Here is a 19,419-nt window from a genome sequence, read left to right as displayed (position 1 = left end):
TTTCTTTTAGAAATTCAGTTGCGCGTTGTGACGGTACACATCACAGCTGTGCTTTATAAAGACTGTTTAGATAGAATGGTAGAGTGGTTAATGGGTTTCCTGTGAAAACCATACTGTGAATGCCTTATGCTTTTCTGCAGCTTCACAACTGCACATGCTTTTTCTTTTTTTTTTTTCACACGTAAGCAAGTTATAGAAAAAGCAAGAGGAGGAACATCCAAGAGACGGATGCATCTTAAAGGGCGTATACAGTTTGCATGCATTATATGTAAAGCCAGTGCAGACTAAATAGAAGCAGCTTCCTCTGTGACTACATAATGTGGTCACATCTTGAGCCATTTAACGCTGAACAGACAGTATGAGAACTACTGCAGAGGGGATAGGAAGTAACATAGCCCATTTTTAAACAGTTATCATACAGAACGGTATGAATGTGTCAAGAACTGTAAACTTGTAATACCCCTTATGAGAAAAGTTGCCAAAGACATCAGGACAATGAACCAAACCGAATCATGTGTTACTTAACCATGTCTAGACTAAACTTGACGTGTTCACCATTAGTTTTATGTAATTGCTAAGTTATATTGCATGATGTATAGACATGACGGACATTTAGTCCACATTGTTCAGTTCTTTACTGCATTAATATGAAATACATTTTTTTACCCTATTGCAAACTTTGTTTTTCTGCTTGCATTTTGAGTCCATATTAAATGTCATGCTCAGTAGGTTTGTTCCCAGTGTGTATTGTTTTTATAGGAGCTGCAGCCGCTCTTTTGCAAAAAGGATAGCAAAGGGCCCCTCTTTTCATATTAGAACATAGTGAAATATCCACTGATCTGTCACAACCCACGTGGTCTGTGACATCAAGACAAAAACAAACAAAACAGACAAACTAACAAAAACTAACTAAAGTTAACCTTGAGTCAAAGTTGCCATGGAGTTCCTGTTGTTGTGGGCTGGAATGGTAGGGCAGTTTTATTGCATTATGAAGGGTGATGCTAGAACATTCTGGGAACAGATTAAACAACAAACGGTTCCTATGTGGGTTAGAGTTCTTCTCATGTCCTTCAGTTCAGAGAATGCATCTCACTTATTTCACACTGCAACGCAAGTGAGAGTACACAGGCATGACTAAGCAATAAACTGTTACCCTGCAGATGTATCAAAACAAACCATACACACATCTTCAACCTAACCCCCCCAACCCTATCCCTGTCTCTTACAGACACACACTCAAACAGCCAAACAGTACCTCCTTAAAAATAGCTTGTGTATAAATAGCTCATCATCTATCCAGGGAGGATCTCCTGCAATGCTCAGAAAGCGCCGGTGATTGTGCAACTCCCCACAGAACCCGAGGACATTGAGGAGAGAGACTGCGGAGCGACTGGTCCATCCTTCCGCTCATCCGATACACACACTTACCCACTCACACACACACACACACACATACACACACACACACACAATGTCGTCGGAACAGACTTCGAAGGAATCTCTGTGCCCGGGCTGCCAAGCGGAGGAGCCCTTGGTCTTGCCCTGCGGGCACCGACTGTGTCAGTCCTGCCTACAGCTGTGCCAACGTGAACTGGGGGAGGACGGGGCCCAGCCGGGCTGCACGGTGTGCTACGGGCGTGAGCTGCTGGACAGCGTGCTGAAAGGGCTGCTGGACTCTCTCTTCCAGGGCCAGCCTCGCAGGGCAGGGGCGGGAGCAGAGGGAGGTGCTGATGGGCACGGGGAGGGAGAGGAGAAGGCAGATCTCTGCCCAGAGCATGCAGAGTGTCTCAGCCTGTTTTGCACAGAGGATGAGGAGCTTATCTGTGAGGAATGCCGGAGAGACATACACCTGGATCACGAGTGTTGTCCCACAACGGAGGCAGCACAGGACTGCAGGGTAAGAGGGCAAAGTAGAGAGGCAGCTTTCCCACTCTGTTAAACAAAACTTAGCATGTGGCCCACAAACACCTCATGTCTAATGATAGATGCTATGAGACTATGAAACAGCACATTTAATACACTTAAATTATTTCATCAGACTCAATTCATACACATACAAATACAAGGACCATCACCTGACTTACAGTTCAGCCTCTTTTCATATACAATATTCACAACAAAGGCAAGATATTTCATCTGTGAATTTATCATAATAATAATAATAATAAAATGATTCAAAACAAACCTGTTTTGTGACAGCTTTGTTAATCTATCGTTTTCAGAGGGAATTGAGGTCTGCACTCAGACCATTACAACAGAAGTTGGAGACTCTTAACTCAGCCAAGCGGGCTTGCCAAGAGACTGCAGATCACATCAGGGTAGGACTAAAACAGCCATTTAATGCCATTCAGTAACTGAGGCCTGAGTTACTATTCCCTTAAGAGTATGAATTACCAGTACATCAAGTATAAATATTCCATGTCCCTTCAAATATATTTCAACTTAGAGCTTAAGATTTCTAATGTGACAAATATGAGGGGATTATTGACGCACCAAAGTCAAATACAGACGGCATTAAATGTGAAAGCAGTTACATTGTGTGGAGAAAAAGCTCAGTGATCTTGTACCAAATCGCTGTTCTGAAATGTTAATTTAGAAAATGAGAGAATTCCTGTGGTCTTGCTTTCAGAGGCAAGCCCAGCACAGCGTACGCCTGATCAAAGAGGACTTTGAGAAGCTCCATCAGTTCCTACGAGATGAGGAGACGGCCGTGCTTTTAGCACTGAAAGAGGAGGAGGAACAGAAGAGCCAGAAGATGAAGGACAAAATGGAAAGACTGGTGAGAGATATAGCCTCTCTACAAGATATCATCAATACAACAGAAGAGACAATGAGCTCAGATGACCTGATGTTTCTGAAGGTAAGGAAGAACACTAGGGGAGTTTGTATACTCTCACAGTCATGAAGTATCACAAGTGACCAGAGTAAAATCGAACAAAACTTCCATACTGATAAAAAAAACAACAAAAAAAACAAGGCTAAAGCTTGTTAATAGATTAATTCGTTCATTTTAAGTCTAAGCAGCGGAGAATACAGCTTAGTTAGATATCTATATTTTAGTGTACACGACTCTCTTAGGGTTTCCCACAGTAATTTATTATTGTCATGACGCATCCTGATCGGCCTGTCTCGTCTCTGTTGGGTTGCAGAACTATAAGAAGACCTCTGAGAGGTAAGGTTTCTCCTTTCCATCCTCATTCTGGTTCATCTTCTCCTTCATAAGACACCTCAGCTTGAGGAGAAACCAAGGGCTGTCATCCTAAGACTGCAGTGGAAAAGTTGTGTTAATTGCTTATTAGACTTTAAAGAGCTAAAGAGTTAAACAATATAAACACTGTGGTCACTGACATATTTTTATTTTGTTCCTGTATATAAGTTTTTATGTAGGTTTTGTTCATTTTGACTTTTGCTCATTTGTCCATCTGCTGAGTATTGATAAAACCCTCTCTCTCCTGCAGTACTGAGTGCACAGTGCAGGATCCAAAGGAAGTGTCCGAATCTCTGATAGATGTGGCCAAACATGTGGGCTGTCTAAAATACAGAGTCTGGGAGAAGATGCAGACAGTCGTTCAGTTCAGTGAGTCTCGGTCATTTCCTGTTGACACTGAAGATTGGAGACAGAACTCGGTGTATGATAATGATGTATGTGTGTGTCTGTGTCTGTCACGTATGGATTTAGATTTCTAATCCCTGCCTTTTCACCTACCCATAGGCCCGGTCACCTTTGACCCCAACACAGCTGACGTCTCTCTCACCGTGTCCGATGATCTCACCAGCGTGCGCTACACGGATGAAGAGCAACAGATACCAGATAATCCTGAAAGGTTCTGTTACTATGATTGTGTTCTGGGATCCGAGGGTTTCAACAGTGGCCAGCACGACTGGGAAGTGGAAGTGGGTGACAGCAACGATTGGGCATTGGGCGTTGCCAAGGAAACAGTGTCAAGGAAGGAGTGGTTCCCCCCAAGCCCTGACCGGGGCATGTGGACTATCTGTCTTCACGGAGGGGAGTACAGAGCATGCACCTCCACCAGCTCTCCACTCAGGTTAAAGAAGAAACCGCAGCGAGTGCGAGTGCAGCTGGACTGGGACAGAGGGCGACTGACTTTCTCTGACGCCAGCGATAACACCCTTCTTTACAAGTTCAAACACAAGTTCACCGAGCGAATGTACCCGTACTTCTCCAGCACCTGCAAACGCCAGCCCCTGCAGATCCTACCAGGAAAGGTGTCTATATATGTGGAGTAATGCTGAAATATAAGACAATCCTAAACCACAGATGCTATATATAAAGCCATTATAAAATCAAAAGAAGGATAACAGCAAATCTTTAAACATATTGTTCTGTAAAAAAAAAAAAAAAAAACATTGAACATTATTAGTTCTTGTAAATGTATAATTTGCTGAGCGGAGTATATGACAGTACTGATTGAGAGATCAGAGGGAGGGCTGGACTGTGTTTTAGCAGGGGGTCTGGATCGAACAGCTTCAGAAGCCAGGAGAGGCACTGACCAGGGTCAATCCAGTCACTGTTTAAGACTTATGTAAAAGTAGGCAATTAGTTTGCACTTTAAAAGTGAAAGATTTTTTGATAATACTTTAAGATTTAAAATATTTTTGTGAGATTAAGAATCAATATGTTGAAACTGAATGTCAAAACACACACACACACACACACACACACACAGCTCCTCCAATGACAGAGCACCTGTTGTATCTTGTCAGTTCAGTCTGTCTATGTCACATGGCTCTTAACGACACTCCAGAGGAAACTAGATCCTCCCTCTTGCCTGGACCGCCAAAGGCTTCACTGGCATGCCAATGTGTGCGTAACCTCTTTGTGCAGCCAATCTCACAAGTGTTTATAGCAGAAAAGGCATTCTGTGCACTGACAAAAGCATTAGCTTATTTTATACCTACCCATATAGCTGTGGGTGTTTTCTGAATAACTATGTTAACTCACAGGAAACACTGCCGAGGGGATGAGGTTTAGATTAAATGTATTTAGCACTGAATAGCTATAGGACTGAAAACACTTAAAAGACAAACAGCTTCATTTTGGAAACTTTAGCAGATTACTGCTGTGTGGCGACATTTGAAAACAGGCAGCATTAGTGTGACCTGTTAAAGTGTAACTGCATGAATATCGTATAATATAATAAACACATTGTCTGGAACCATGTCTTTGTTGTACATTACTGTTTGTCAGAGACAATGATACTGGTGAAGGCATTTGTAAGGGTAAAGGACATCAGAGGTAAAAAATTACAAAAAAATCCTACATTATAATTACATAGATTATATCAGGCAAGCAAGTAAACACCTTTTTTAAACTTTATTTCACCGCAGCAGGTCTCCTGCTTGTTTTCACAGTCACTACGTAGTGAAGGGGTAAGTTGGGGTGTGGGGTGTGTGAGTGTACTTTGTTGTCTTTAGAGTGACTTGGCATGAAGCGCTTTTTTCAAGGACACGCTGACAGCCGCTGGAGGAAAGGCAGAGACAGTAGAAACTGGTGTGGAGCCATAGCCACTGGGCCACAAAAAAACAAAACTGATGTTATTTTCTCAACAAACTTTACTGAGGACATGCTCAAACATGCACATTTATAACACATTTTTTTACAGACCAGGTACAGGAAAAGTAGAAAAAAAATTCTTCGGCCGGTTTACTTTCAGTTGACTTCTCTGATCCATACAGGCTGCCATTTGAAGCAATCCACCAGCAATTTCCAGATTATGCTAGTATATGTATTTTAACATTTTCCTGTTTGTTTTTCTATAAAACAGCATTTTTAAGTGAGACCTTGTAGAAGTAGAAACAGGATGTTAAGATTTAAGATAAAAGGACAATATTACTTTAAACAATGAGAAATTTGTCAGGTTCCAAAAAACACTACTTGTTTATGTGTTTAGTCAACAGTTCTGAGAGCACCATGTTTCATAACACAAACATGACGGTACAAAAAGCACCCAATTGAGGCAAATGGAAGAATTGCTATCATTGGGCCTGTCCACCCCTAGCAGTTCAATACAAAAGCATCCTTGAGATCTTTATTATTATTATTTATTTTATTTTTTTTCCACGAATCTTCATTTACCAAACGTCATGAAGGTAAAATTACAACAACCTACCACTGGTCTATGAACATTTTTTTTTTCTTTGCTAACATTTCTATCATTACGGTAACGAGACAAACCTGACTACAGACAGTTATTTGATGATGAATGTATTTATTTTAAACTAAGACATAGCCGATGGGTTGTTAGATGAATAACAGCTGCGAGGGAGATAAGTGTAGCTTATATGGAAATGAAAGCTAAGGGGAAGACCATGTTAGGATGAAATCCACCCAGTAGTACAGGGCTCCTAACGTACTGTTACCAGTGGTGGCTCTGATGACATCAGTGCATGATACAGTCGCACAAAAAACACAATTTCTCACTAATTTGTCTAAGCGGGATAACGGATATTCTTAACCATGAATTTGTTACAGGTAAACAGTTTGTGAGAAAAATGACAGAACACCGTTCTTTGTTGAGGCTATATTTGGGTATTGCATTTGCTCATGTCTGGAAATGTTTTCATTTTCAAAGATGTTCACTGTGTAGACAAGGCTTTCTATCAGCCAATCTAAGACCTGTAATACTTTCCTATGGGTAGTACTGACAAATCAAGCAACGAATTGTATTTGAGGAAAAATGCATGGAACAAGCCATCTATGGGCAACAGAATGGTCTGGTCTTATCATGCTCCATCATCTTTTGGTGCACACAGAATCTTGGCACACTGGCACACTGTAGATAAAATTTTTAGCAGCATAACGTAAGTTACACAACACTATTATCTGTAAGTCTTACTGTGGATATCTGTCTTCTTTTTGCTGTCATAATGTTGCCATGGTTACTAAACTGTTCCCTCAACTGCACCCAACAAATCAAAAAGGTTAATTTTACCACTCAAATTGGGGCACACAGTTATAACTTTTAGTTGTACTGCCAACAAGGCAAACAGCATGACCAAATGCCCATACTACAGAGCCCCATATATACACACAAACCTCTTCTTTACACCATCAGGCTCCCGCTATGCCAAAGCTGACAACATGGTCTTTAGAGTCCGAGATCTTGGATAAAGGAAAATGCTAAGCTATGGATATCTGAGTGTTGCTGAAGTTTGAGGTTATTTGCACAAAATCAGTATGAGTACATGTATATATGACGGGCTACTGTATATTCTTCTAACTAATGAATAGAGTACTGGCAGAGAACATAGTGTGAATGATATTAGAGTATGATGTCGTTTGCATGATACTGTTTGTTGTCTTCCGAAGGCCAACCGACACCACCTTGCTACTTGCTTGGTCCTGTCACTGGACACAGCTCATGAGAGGGACGTGATGTTCGATCGTCCTCCAGGGGGCGCTACAATCCGCTGTGCCGTTCGTCTTGGGATATGGTCATCCATTTGGGTTCCTTAATGAGGAATGAGACTTGTAAAACTCTCTGAACTGCTTCTGACTTTGGTTATAATGACTATGAGTTTGCCCTGGGTCAAAGTGAGTACAGCTCAATGTTTACTGTAATAAGAACATAGGCATAACTTAAGATTCCCAATTATATGTGTACTCTCTTTCTGTATCTAGGTCAGTTAGAATTGTACTTCAATAAGATGGAGAGAGAGAGAGAGAGAGAGAGAGAGTAGAGAAACGTGGAAACGCCTAAAAAAAAATCACAGACAAGTCAGTCTAACATTCTGCAGCATCACAGTTATAGACAGGTCACTGTTACTGGTCACATATCCGAATGTTAGGCTTTACCTGACAGACTGAACCCTGATTGGTGTAAGTTCCTTGCTGGCCCACTCGTAGTCTTTCCTGGACATGTGGGCCCCCTGGTGGTGGGTGTGGGTGGTACTGATGTTGTCATGCTGATGACATCATGGACAGGGCCATCATAATTTCCACGAGGCACACCGCGAGCATCTGCCATCTGGACAACATTTAAATTGACAGTATTAATTATCGGGATGCTTCAGGGTGCACAACAGTTACCAACCTCAGGCAACTCCTTAATCAAGAACAGTGAAAATGCACCATGTCTTCATTCACTCAAAAAGCTCAGGTTTGGCATAACAAAGTGCCACTTCTGTGTATTTCATACAAGAGAAAATAGATGTTTTTCTCCTCACACTTCTCAGCGTAACCTCCTCTTTAACCTCCACTTGGTTCTTGTTTTGACAGAGTAACTGCCCATGATCAACCTCAGGCTCTCACGTCTGTGTTTACCACTGAACAGCAGTGAGTCAGCATTTCTTTAAACGGTCTGACAATTCCAGCCCTTTTTTCTAACGGCACTGAGGTGAATGAGCTTCACTCACCCTGCTGCGGGCTTTGATCCTCTTGTAAACATAGTCCGGATAGGCCTTCCTATGGATGAAACGTCCAGTGCCCTCCGTGGCGTTCAGATTCCCGTCCTCTAAAACGATTTTCCCCTGACTGATTACAACCACGGGAAAACCTCGGCACTCCATCCCCTCGAAGATATTCATCTCCACTGTCTGAGAAAAGCATGCAGGACATACAAGACCTGGTGAATTTGGAGGGCGGTCCTAAAAGCAGGTTTCAGAAACATGTTTTTGGTTAAAGTGAACACTGGAAAAAAAGTCATTTAGTTTTTAACAACTCACCAACCAATTACAACCAATTAAGAGGAATAAAGAGTGAAACTTCTAGGACTTTTACTGAAGGAAAGCCAAAACAAAACTGAAAAAAGGAATGCAATTCTGAGTTTGTAGTTGAGTTTTGGTATCAGTTATGTTTAGGCTAGTACTGTTTGTTTAGGCTAGAGATGTCTATTCACAATAAACATTTGTTTTTTGGAATAAATATATATATATATATATATATATATATATACATGTATATCTTTTCCACAAAACCAATTAATGACAAATGTCCTGCTGACTCAAGAAAAAATGAAAATGTACAATCATCAATGCTCATAAAACAGGGGTCTCAAATTCCGGTCCTGGAGGGCCGGGGTCCTGCTGTTTTTATTGTAGATCAACTAAATAGAATCTCCGATTGGCTGAAGAGTGTCCACACCTGTCTTCAAGGTGAAAATCAACAGGTAACTAAGAGGTGAAAACAAAAATCAGCAGGACCCCGGCCCTCCAGGACCGGAGTTTGAGACCCCTGTCATAAAACATGATTGAAGTGTAGCAGGAACAGAAAAAACAGAAGTTGCTGCATCTCCACACCACAGCCGCAATCCCATCCTGGGTTTTGAAATGTATTTGTACACGTGACACTCGTCTACCACTGTGAGGTTAAAACCCCAGACCTAACAGTAGAGAGTCCAGGATCTTACTGCCGGTCTATCGCAAAATCATAATCATAACCCCTCCGCTCCAGCTCCCGGAGATGCTGGGTGGGAGTGTGTGGAACCCACAGGCCTGGTGTGTGTTTTTAGTCAAAGACTGTTGAGTACACTGTCAGTTGACTCTCTGCCATACCACCATGCTAATGATCCTAATCAGCTCATGGATTTTCTCGGCTAATCACACACAAATACATGTCTTCCCATAGAAAGCGGACAGTCCTGTGATGCAGAGTGTTCGTGCAGCATCGTTGTAACATAACATTTTACCAGTTGGGGATGGGGATACCATAAACCAATGACAAACCTAACAAATAAAAGTCCAAAATTGAAGCCACAAAGAGCTATGCTACCATGATATACCATTTACATTAAGAGGAAAAAAGCTGCTCTTTGTTCTGAGAGAACAAAAATATACTTCTGTATATAAAGAACCAGCAAGTTTTAAATTGGCTGGAGCTTAGAAATCGTTATTCTCTTGAATAATCCCACACCAGTCCTAGCACAAACTAATGAGGGCAATGTCATCGCAACATAGCACAATATTACATGGAAATGCGACATGCATTAAAAATGACATGCATCATCTGTCTTTCCAAATTAAGCACACGACTGCAGGTCACTTAAGAGGCGGTTAAATCCCATCCATGGTAGCTGAGAAAGCCTACAGTTGTCAAACTCTAGATATTATTAATCTTACAATTCTTTTTCACAGTGTTAATCAGTCTTGGCAAGTTACCCTACATTTGCATTGTCGACATGCTCAACTACAAGCTATGAGGACGCCTGTAGTTTATTTAGGCCTCAGGCCACAAGACCTCAATCTTTTATTCTGAAACAATGACCTAACCACTGAGCTATGTATACTACAGTACTGGTGGATCAACCCACACCCATCTGAGACATGGTCCACGCAGAAAAACTGCTTTAAATGTAACACTTTTGGCAAATTTTGATTCCTTTTTAACAATTGAACTCTTTTTTTCTCATCTCCACATTTAACCCAATTTGAAAACTTTCAGAACCTTCTTGGGCTTTGGGCAATTTCAGATCACAACATTATGAGAAGGATCAATCACATTGTTAAAACTGCACAATTGCTGCACTTACAGCATTAAACTACACACAAAATGATTCCACCCCACAAGATGAAGTCCTGAGATTTAATCAATGGTACAATAAAACTGTAAAAGTTCAGAGAGAAATAATATTTCAAATACATTGATTTTGACAAAAGCAGACCTAATCAGAGGAGGTTTTATTTTGAGCTATTTTTAGATGTCAATAAATGTAATTTATTTGGACACATACCAGATTGTGTGATTTTGCAGAAAAGGTTTTTGTCTCCTTTGTGTTCCAGATCACCAGGTCAGCATCGGAGCCCACAGCGATCCTACCTTTGCGCGGGTAAAGGTTGAAGATCTTGGCTGCGTTCGTACTGGTCACTGCCACAAATTCGTTCTCATCCATTTTGCCTGTGGCCTGTAAGCAAACATTGCCATTCTCTCAGTCAGAGACAATCAGCAGCACAGAGTTAAGAGAAGACAAAGGATGGGTCTTGTTGTGTGACCAGAGCGTACCACTGCCTTGTCCCAGACTATGGTCATCCGTTCCTCGATGCCGTTGGTGCCTTCAGGGATGAAGGTGAAGTTATCCTTTCCAACAGCTTTCTGAGCAGTGGAGAATGTGCAGTGGGCACTGGCAGTCACCTGCAGATCTCCACTGACACACACATATAATATCATGGATAAACACCGAGTGCTAATTATCAGCTGCTACAGAAGTTGACAACCTTATAGACCAATCTGACAAAAAGATTTATTTAATCTTTCTCTGTGAATAGCTGTTTGAGGTGTGTTGCACAGTAATATAAATACTGGCTGATATGTCTGTATCTCGTGTACATGAATAGCATGTGCTATGACAGCCGTGCTGGTGATTCTCAGGACCTCACCAGGATAGGAGGGAGCTGAGGTACTCAGGAGTACCCGGGTCTGGGCTTATGGGCGGGGACATGACAAAGGCGGCGGCTTTAGCCCAGTTTTTGCTCCAGTAGTGAGACCCGTCAGTACCCAGACTAGCTGTGATTGGCTCTCCATACACAACCATGCCTGAAAATTTGAACCAGAATTGGACAGGCCATTAGTCAGAACTCTGAAGCAGGATTCACTCTTCATTCACGAAGCATTTAAACGAGGGGTCGTACCCTTTTTCCTGGCTTTAGCAATGACGTCAGCAGCTGTTTTGCTCATCACCTTGGTGACATAGAGTGGGCAGTTGGCTTGCTTGGCAATGGTGATGGCACGATACACAGCCTCTGTTTCCACCTAGTAAAATAAACTCAGAATCAGATTACAATAGCAGAGGAAAATGCATCTACTGTCACTAGACAAACAGCGTTCAGCTGACACCCAGAATTTTACATATCACTTATCGCCACCTGTTGACCAAACCCAAACCCTTTGCCAGTGTATCATATGAAATATCGTCCCAAACATGAAGCAGCACAGGTGGACCTCACCTCCTCTGGGTGGCTAAGCACATGTCCTTCAGGCCCAGTAATACCCACATCCAACAGCTTCCTCTGCTCCTGAATAAACAAATCCACACACAGACACACAGAACAGGCACATTTCATTGCCAATATGTAATAATATCATGAGATACTAGAACTGGTAGTCTGACTGAAACTGATATGTTAATTAAGTCACATAAAATGTTGTTACAAACCAACAACACAACACATACACACAGATGACATGTTAAATTAGCATCACTGGTGTAATGCTTATGTAACATACACACAGCATATTAATGTTACTGGTATTGACAGATTCTTACACAGTGGTTGTAAATGTGTATTATAGCTTTAAAACAACATTTGACTAAACAGATCCACCTCTAAAGTGAGCAATAACACTATAGATAATATGCCATAACTAGCTCTGTCCTGGTTAATCTGTACCTCTTCGATGATGTCGCCATTTTCGGCATGCACTTGCGCAATGGCTCCCAGGTCTCTGATGACACCGAACATCTCATACATCTATCAGAGGACAAGTACACACAGCGTAGACAAGATTTAGCACAATCTGATGTGTCCAGTTCATCTAAGACAGATAGCTGTTCCAACTCTCAACGTCTAACACACATAAAGTCCGGGACAGATTTTCAAAAATATGCAAACCCAGGATATTATATCTTCACCAGACACTTGCTCTATCTTTAATTAATCACGTTTAAATGTTTACATGCATGTTTAGGAAGTGTTTAATGTCTTTATCTTCGTATTTTTATTCTGTGGTGTTGTGCGAAGATGTAAGACACACACAGACCTGGGTGTCCGAGCTCTGATATTTGTCCTTGTAGGCCATGAAGATCAGGAATGAATTGACCCCTGGGAAATTAACAGGATTTATGATATTTTCACCACAAATTAAATTAGAGAAGATATACATGCGCCTACACACAAAAGTACAGTGTTGTGTAGGTGTGCTGTCTGTCTGTTTGGATTTATGAGGGGGTGTGTGAGGCTGAAAACTGTTTAATGTAGTAATGTAGCACTGCTCAGTAATGCAGTAGTGTTTTTTTGAACACACATGCTGCAGCAAAGGGGCCCAACAGCAACCTATGACTTTAGACAGATTACAAAAAAAAAGTCTGACAATACTGATACAAAGACTAACGACAAGACATGTTTTGTCTTTTTTTCTAAGACAAGCTATGGATTAGATTCAGTCTTTCTGAAAAACCTCTGTTGTGGCTGAGTTGTGGCACATCAGGTCATTGTAACTGATGGTATTAAGGCTGCATGAAAAAAGGTACCTTTGTCTTTGACCAGAGCCTCCAGTTCCTCAAAGAGGCCGTCGTGCCAGCGGGTGATGTCCATGTGGAGAGAGTAGTCACAGCACGACCTTTTATCAGCAATATCCCTCCACTGATCATATGCTGCTAGGAGGCTAGAGCCAGGCTCTGGCAATACATGGTCAACTACAAAGAGAGACAACAGAACAAGGCATGAGGACAACGGCATAGTGGGATTTAACGTCATTAAACAGCTTCATTAACACCACATTACACTAGTTATAAGAATTTTTTTTTTTTCATTTATAAATGCCAAGTTAGACATTAGTAAACATCTTATGAAGTGTGTATGAGCATGTTATTTCTTAGGTCAAATACCTTGAGATGTACTGAAACAGACACTTTAAGTGACCTTAAAAAAACTGTGGTTAGGACGTGTGCTTTCTGTCCATGCTTGAGGGGATGGTTTTTTAAATAGTGCTCCTTTTGTGACCCACTCAGACAGGGCCTGTGCTGCTGTTTTGCTGGGAAGGGTGGAGTGGAGCAGAGGGATGTGTGTGTGTGTGGAGAGGAAGTATGTGTGTGTGTGTGTGCTGCAAGGAAGAGTGGAGTGAAGCATGTGTGACAGTCTTTTTGACCCCCTTTCTTTTGATTTAATGACACTGGACAAGCTTTCCTGTTGTCTGCTACTGTACCCCGTTCATACACACACACACAAACCCTTCTTTTGTCTAACACACAAACACACTCGCCCTTCCTGCCGCATACACTCCCCTCCAGGAGAAGCCATCTCTGGCACCACAACAGAGTGCCCTAAGTCCACCCCCCCCCCTTTTCAACCACTACCCTCCTCTCCCTCACTTCCCCAGATTCCATTTTTCACTATCATCCATTTTGTTAACTCTTCCTCTCAGTCTGTCTTCATCCTCCCATGACCTACTTCCTTCTGTCGCTCCTGCTCTCCTCTCCTCTCCTCTGCTTTGTCTCCTACTTTCCTTTCCTCTCCGCCCCTGTCTCCTCTTTATCTCTTCTCTCTGTCTCTTCTTTTCGTCTTGTCTCTCTTTTCCCTGTATTAACAGTACTACTGAGTTTCTCACTGATCATGGTGGTGCCCCCTGCCAGGGCGGCACGGGTCCCGTGGTAGAAGTCATCCGCAGGGCTCATGCCAAGCTGTGGGGCTTGCAGGCTTGTGTTGACATCGATGCCACCGGGGATGACGATGTGCCCGTATGCATCTACTGTCTTTACCCCGCCTGGCACGATGAGGTTCTCTCCAATCTGCCTAAAAGTGAGAGAGAGAGACAGGCGGAATTCAGCAAACTACAACAACAAGGTAAACAACTGAAACAAAGTCCCATCTCAGATTCTTCCACAATATTTGTGACTGTCATTAATATTATTGCAAACTGTAATATACTGTTTCAGTTCAAACAGTGCATATAACAATGTTTCATATTTTAGCAGCTGTGATTTCACAGTTATTAAATTTGTTTTTCATGCAGTGAATAAAATCTTACTTGATGGTTCCATCCTCAACATAAATGTCAGCATAAAAAGACTGATCATCGTTCACAATCTTCCCTCCTTTGATGATCAGGCGATCACTCTGGAAGATTTAAAAAAAAAAAAAAAAAAGGCTCATTCCCCAAATCACAAATTGTCTGAAACTGTCAACAACAACATTGCATTTTTTGCTCAAAATGAATTTTAAGTTCATTGACATTCTATCCATGCAAAAAGAACTGACTGGGTCAAAACTGCAGTTATGACACTAAAAAAACACCTGGACATTAAAATTCCCTGGAAGAGTGCAGATGTTCAAACCTAGTCAGAAAAGGAGATTCATAATAAAAGAATGGGAGAATGTGGGAAGATTGGAAAGACAAGAACACAAAGGCGGAATTAATGTATGCAAATCCTTTAAAATATGTAGACTCTTCACCGAGATCATTAGGATGAATGGGGGAGAGCTGATCCCAGACAAAAAAGGGATGGAAACAGTGACACAGACAAGGACCACATGTAAAACTGTGTTCACCCTTAATGCTACAGTTATTGTTTGGAAAATAGAGAAAAATCAAATCAAAATACAAATCACATTTTTCAGAAGTACAATAAACGTAATAAAACAATGGCAATTTCCAGCATCATCATTCCCCTTCTGTTTTTTGCAGTGTGGCCATCACAGACCAGTGCTAGTTCAATCTTGACAGGTCATTTTACACTCATCTATGTTTTTACCCATCATATCCAACCCTTCACTTCTCTTTTTCCACTGGCACTGTGCATTGCCAGGCTGCAAGCCTCTTCAAGTCAGTCATCCAGAAACATAACTCTGTCACACTCTATCCTTGTCTGCGAGCTACAGTTGCCACATCCAACCATCAAGTCACTCTATGGGGATGCCTTCACAGGCATTGCTGTGGCCTATTTTACACAGATTACACAGACTAACCCGGAGTTTGGGGTGTTTACCTCTCTTCGCACAGAACTCAAAGCTAACATGGTAATACAAACACTTTCTCACATTAATGTGAAATGACACGCCCATAGGCAACCCCTTCCAAAGGTTGCTACATTCCCCAGGAAGCAGGTCAGTTCTGGGGACACAACGATACACTGGGTGCTGTTTCCAGTGTGACTGAAAATACTGAGATTTCAGTGCTTAATTCAACACGGGGATATGCATTCATTATAATTATATAGATACAGACCATCAACATCTACGATGTTGCGAACTAAACTGCACTTTCATAAATATGACACATTTTGTTTCGTACCATTTTTTAAAACATCATCAAGAATAGATAAATGTCTTTTGGCTGTTCTTAGAATATGGGTCATTCTGAGTGCAGAAGGGGGGAAGCTACTGTGCTAAATTGTGCGGAAGGGAATCAGATTCTATTTGTCCGTGTTAACAGTGCTCCTCTCCTGGGTTAGCTCACTACGGTTCGCATGGATGAATATTCGGTCCCTTAACTACAGGAACTGTAATTCCCTGGCAGCGCTTCCAGACATCGTCTAGGCCACGATATGTGAATGCATGGATGACTCCTGTTAACTTGTGGTTACGATTATAGGAAGGCTACTGATGTGTTTACGTTTCTATAAGGGTAACCGTAATGTAGTACGAAATATATTTGATGACATAATGTACTTTAAAAAGTGAGGAAAAACCCCAGGGTATCGATTCTGAAATTGTTTTTGATGGGAAAAGAGAATGAATGAAACAATCAACACTACAGTCTATTGAAATTTTTCTGTCGCCGCCATGTAACCTACTTATGTAAGGCTGGTTAGGGAGAAACCCTGAAACTGCACACATTTCATATCCAGAGCCTGCATTTAAGCTAATTAGTTTATTGCTAACGTCAGTAACAGTTAGCATGTCTGTAACCATGCGTCTATATGATAGCGATGACAGGTTGCTCATGGAGGACACACGCCCATGGCTGCACAAAGAGGAGCAGACCGGTGTCTGTAACCGACACCACAAAATCACTGTCGGTGGATTCTTTCGCATCGAATAACGAATGTCAGTGTAGAAAAATCACTGCTTACCGACAGACGAGGGATATTTTTCTTGCCTTGATAAGACATGCCGGCCAGTTCGAGAAGGGCGTTAATTTCCGAGGTGGGAGAAAAACGTCAGCGATGAGGTGTACCTCACTTTAAAAAATCCGCAGCGAGATGTGTTCCGGACGTCGATGTGTGGACGCAGTATGTTTTATTATAATTGGGGTTCAATAGTAGTAGCTAACAAAGCCACGCGGAGCCCCCTCCCACGACAACAGTTCTCCCCGTTAACCATCTGCTTCATCAGTATTCCGCACACATCCTGCAGGCGATTAGTGGCAAAACAGGCCCCAAAGCAACTTTTAGTACGAAAGCGTCAAATGTTAGTCCCTAGGTAAGAACTTTATCGCACGTTTTTGTATAGTTTCTGTCTTCAGATTTCTAAAATATATTTAATTAATATATTGTTAATGCCCACTGTAAATGTGACAGAAAACATGTCCAACTTTTAATGAGTTGAAGTGGACACCCCTTTTTATGTCAGGATTTATACTGCTTTGCTATAACTGGCTGTGATTATCGAATAATCCTCAGCACAGAGCACTCTTCAGGTTGGAAAATAACATAGTCATTTTTAATTTGTCTGTGCTTCGACCATTTTCTTTTATGTGCCAAAAAAAAGGCTTTGAATTGCTTTACTTACTTGGTCAGCAATTAAATCCACGTATCCATTTGATGAAGTGTATTAAAACAAGAAAAAAGACTTACATTCTTATTTCGTATAAATAAAACGGTTATATTACCTCCCGACGACAGTTGTGTGGACGACTGTGTCCTGTGGGATATACGATAGTCTGACCTCGTGAACTGGTAGAAGGTGCAGGTTCGGGTCGACTCTGTGAGTGGCTGACGCTGGAGAAATTACTCACGCTACCGGCGTCACTGGTAGTATCAGACAAACACCTCTCAGCCCGTCCTCTGGTGTTCTTCCTCAGAGAACTTGGACTAAAAGATTCAAAATTTAGAGTTTTATTCTCGAACGCTCCCTCGATATTACAAAACATACCACCAAACTTCACTCTGGGTTTTGGACTATCCGTGCCCAGTTTAGAGAGCAAAGATCCCTCATCATCGTCTTTTGGAAGAAGTCTCCGCTCAGCCATTGCTTCTGCACTGGTTTGTGTCTCAGATGGAAGGGAAGAAGGATAACAAAGAAAAGAAATATATTCAAAGTTTTAGAAACAGTTTCTCAAGGATAGACTACGCCTTTTGTGGCTTTAGAGCTGGTAGTGCTCTCATATGAGTGAAGGTACAACTGCAGGAGCTGTCCAAAGGGGCGTGGTGCTGAAAAATCCACGGTCAAATCCCAAGAGGAGGCTAGCTAAATGAAGTTCTCCCATAGGAAAAGATGAGCGACCCCCCGATGAACAGATGTTTACCTCATTTATCAATATGCCCAAAGCAATTATTTGAGAGAAATTAGTCTATTTAAGAGGCCAGAAATCTTCATCGTACTCATTAAGGTACACAATGGTGCCACAATCAGAAGTCGACAAGAGAGTGTGGTCATACGAAAAAATGAGTGTTCATTCAGGGGAAATTGAGTTCATTATAGTCAGCGCAGTGGAGAGATGGTGTTTAGCCCCAAGCAAGACTCATACAGGCATGAATGAGCACACCAGATCAGTTTCAGTCGTACTGTACACTCAGAGGGAACACAGAGGCAACACCATGTAAGACTCTATTTAATATAAATGAAATAATAATGATAAAAAAAAAAAAAATCCACAGAAGCAAACTCGAATAAGCTGATCCTATGTTACATCAAACTGAATGTCATTTTAAGAAGAATCTTAGAAGAATAAAATAATTTTTGTTTCAAATCATGCTGCTTTTAATGAGTTGACTAAAGGTTGTATATATATATATATATATTGTGTTGTCATATTTTGTTATATCTGCAGCTCTGGGTCAGTACCTCGGCAGTGAGGGGGCATGGAGAGGTAGATCACTGGACAGAGGAACACTTTCCCACCACGAACACTAAAAAATCATGCACTGGACTTCCAAAATAAGGTAGACAAAGATCACTTGGTAAGCATGGCTTTTGATGAATTCTGAATTCCCAGTGATAAATTCCTAATCTGTCAATATGTTCCTGTAAAACAGTGGAACAAACCCATTCACTTAGATGAAGCAGATATGTTCATTTCACTGAGGGTCCATCTGGACATTTAAAGAGGTCTCTAGAGAAAAAAGACAGAAACCTCCATATGGCTTAAAACCTGAGGACAGTCATTCATCTTACTGGGCGTTAGAACCGCCAACAGGCAATCAACATGTGAAGACTTATTAAATAATCAGATGTATGAGGATTTTACACTAGGTGGTCCTTGTTCCTGACAGGTGAAGAGATGTATTGTTTTATATGAATGAACAAATGAAAAGGGGAAAATGAAGTTGAAATAAAATCCATGAAGCCTATTTGCCGAATCTCAAGGAATGTTTACTGCTCTAAGGATGTAAACCATAAAACTGTCGTAGGTTACTGCAGAGCACAGTCAGTCAAGACAACAGTTATTTGTTTATGTAGATTCTGGTGAGCAGCATAAAAAATATCAGGCAGTAAAAATTCCCCTGGAGGAAAAAAAACCCAGAAGTGAGTCCTGAGTTCTAATTCTACCCTCTGTAAGTCGTAATCATAATTTTGTTTTCTCATGAA

The 19,419-nt window shown here is 41.5% G+C and overlaps 2 protein-coding genes across 4 annotated transcripts; one reads left to right on the top strand and one right to left on the bottom strand.

The window, feature by feature from the left end:
- The first annotated feature begins 1,471 nt into the window (after positions 1-1,471).
- On the top strand, positions 1,472-4,248 carry LOC115813321 (zinc-binding protein A33). The gene is made up of 6 exons (XM_030775950.1): positions 1,472-1,897; positions 2,223-2,318; positions 2,630-2,860; positions 3,150-3,172; positions 3,459-3,577; positions 3,713-4,248. Exons 1-6 carry the CDS (start codon positions 1,472-1,474, stop codon positions 4,246-4,248), a joined length of 1,431 nt encoding a protein of 476 aa, XP_030631810.1.
- A 3,132-nt stretch (positions 4,249-7,380) lies between these two features.
- Positions 7,381-17,860, bottom strand: dpysl4 (dihydropyrimidinase like 4). 3 transcript variants are annotated; one of them, XM_030773282.1, is made up of 14 exons: positions 17,501-17,860; positions 14,699-14,787; positions 14,279-14,463; positions 13,203-13,367; positions 12,713-12,774; positions 12,343-12,423; positions 11,899-11,967; positions 11,584-11,704; positions 11,332-11,488; positions 10,958-11,099; positions 10,689-10,859; positions 8,377-8,556; positions 7,817-7,988; positions 7,381-7,472 (listed from the first exon to the last, which is right to left on the bottom strand). In XM_030773282.1, exons 1-14 carry the CDS (start codon positions 17,858-17,860, stop codon positions 7,381-7,383), a joined length of 2,046 nt encoding a protein of 681 aa, XP_030629142.1. The 3 variants fall into 3 exon arrangements, with proteins under 3 accessions (XP_030629142.1, XP_030629144.1, XP_030629143.1); XM_030773284.1 differs by lacking the exon at positions 17,501-17,860 and adding an exon at positions 16,743-16,784; XM_030773283.1 differs by lacking the exons at positions 7,381-7,472; positions 17,501-17,860 and adding exons at positions 7,474-7,498; positions 16,743-16,781 and having other exon boundaries at positions 7,822-7,988.
- Positions 17,861-19,419: the final 1,559 nt, after the last annotated feature.

Source organism: Chanos chanos, chromosome 5 (genome assembly GCF_902362185.1).
Source record: "Chanos chanos chromosome 5, fChaCha1.1, whole genome shotgun sequence".
NCBI classification, from domain to species: Eukaryota; Metazoa; Chordata; class Actinopteri; order Gonorynchiformes; family Chanidae; genus Chanos; species Chanos chanos.
This window is presented reverse-complemented; position numbering and strand designations above follow the sequence as displayed.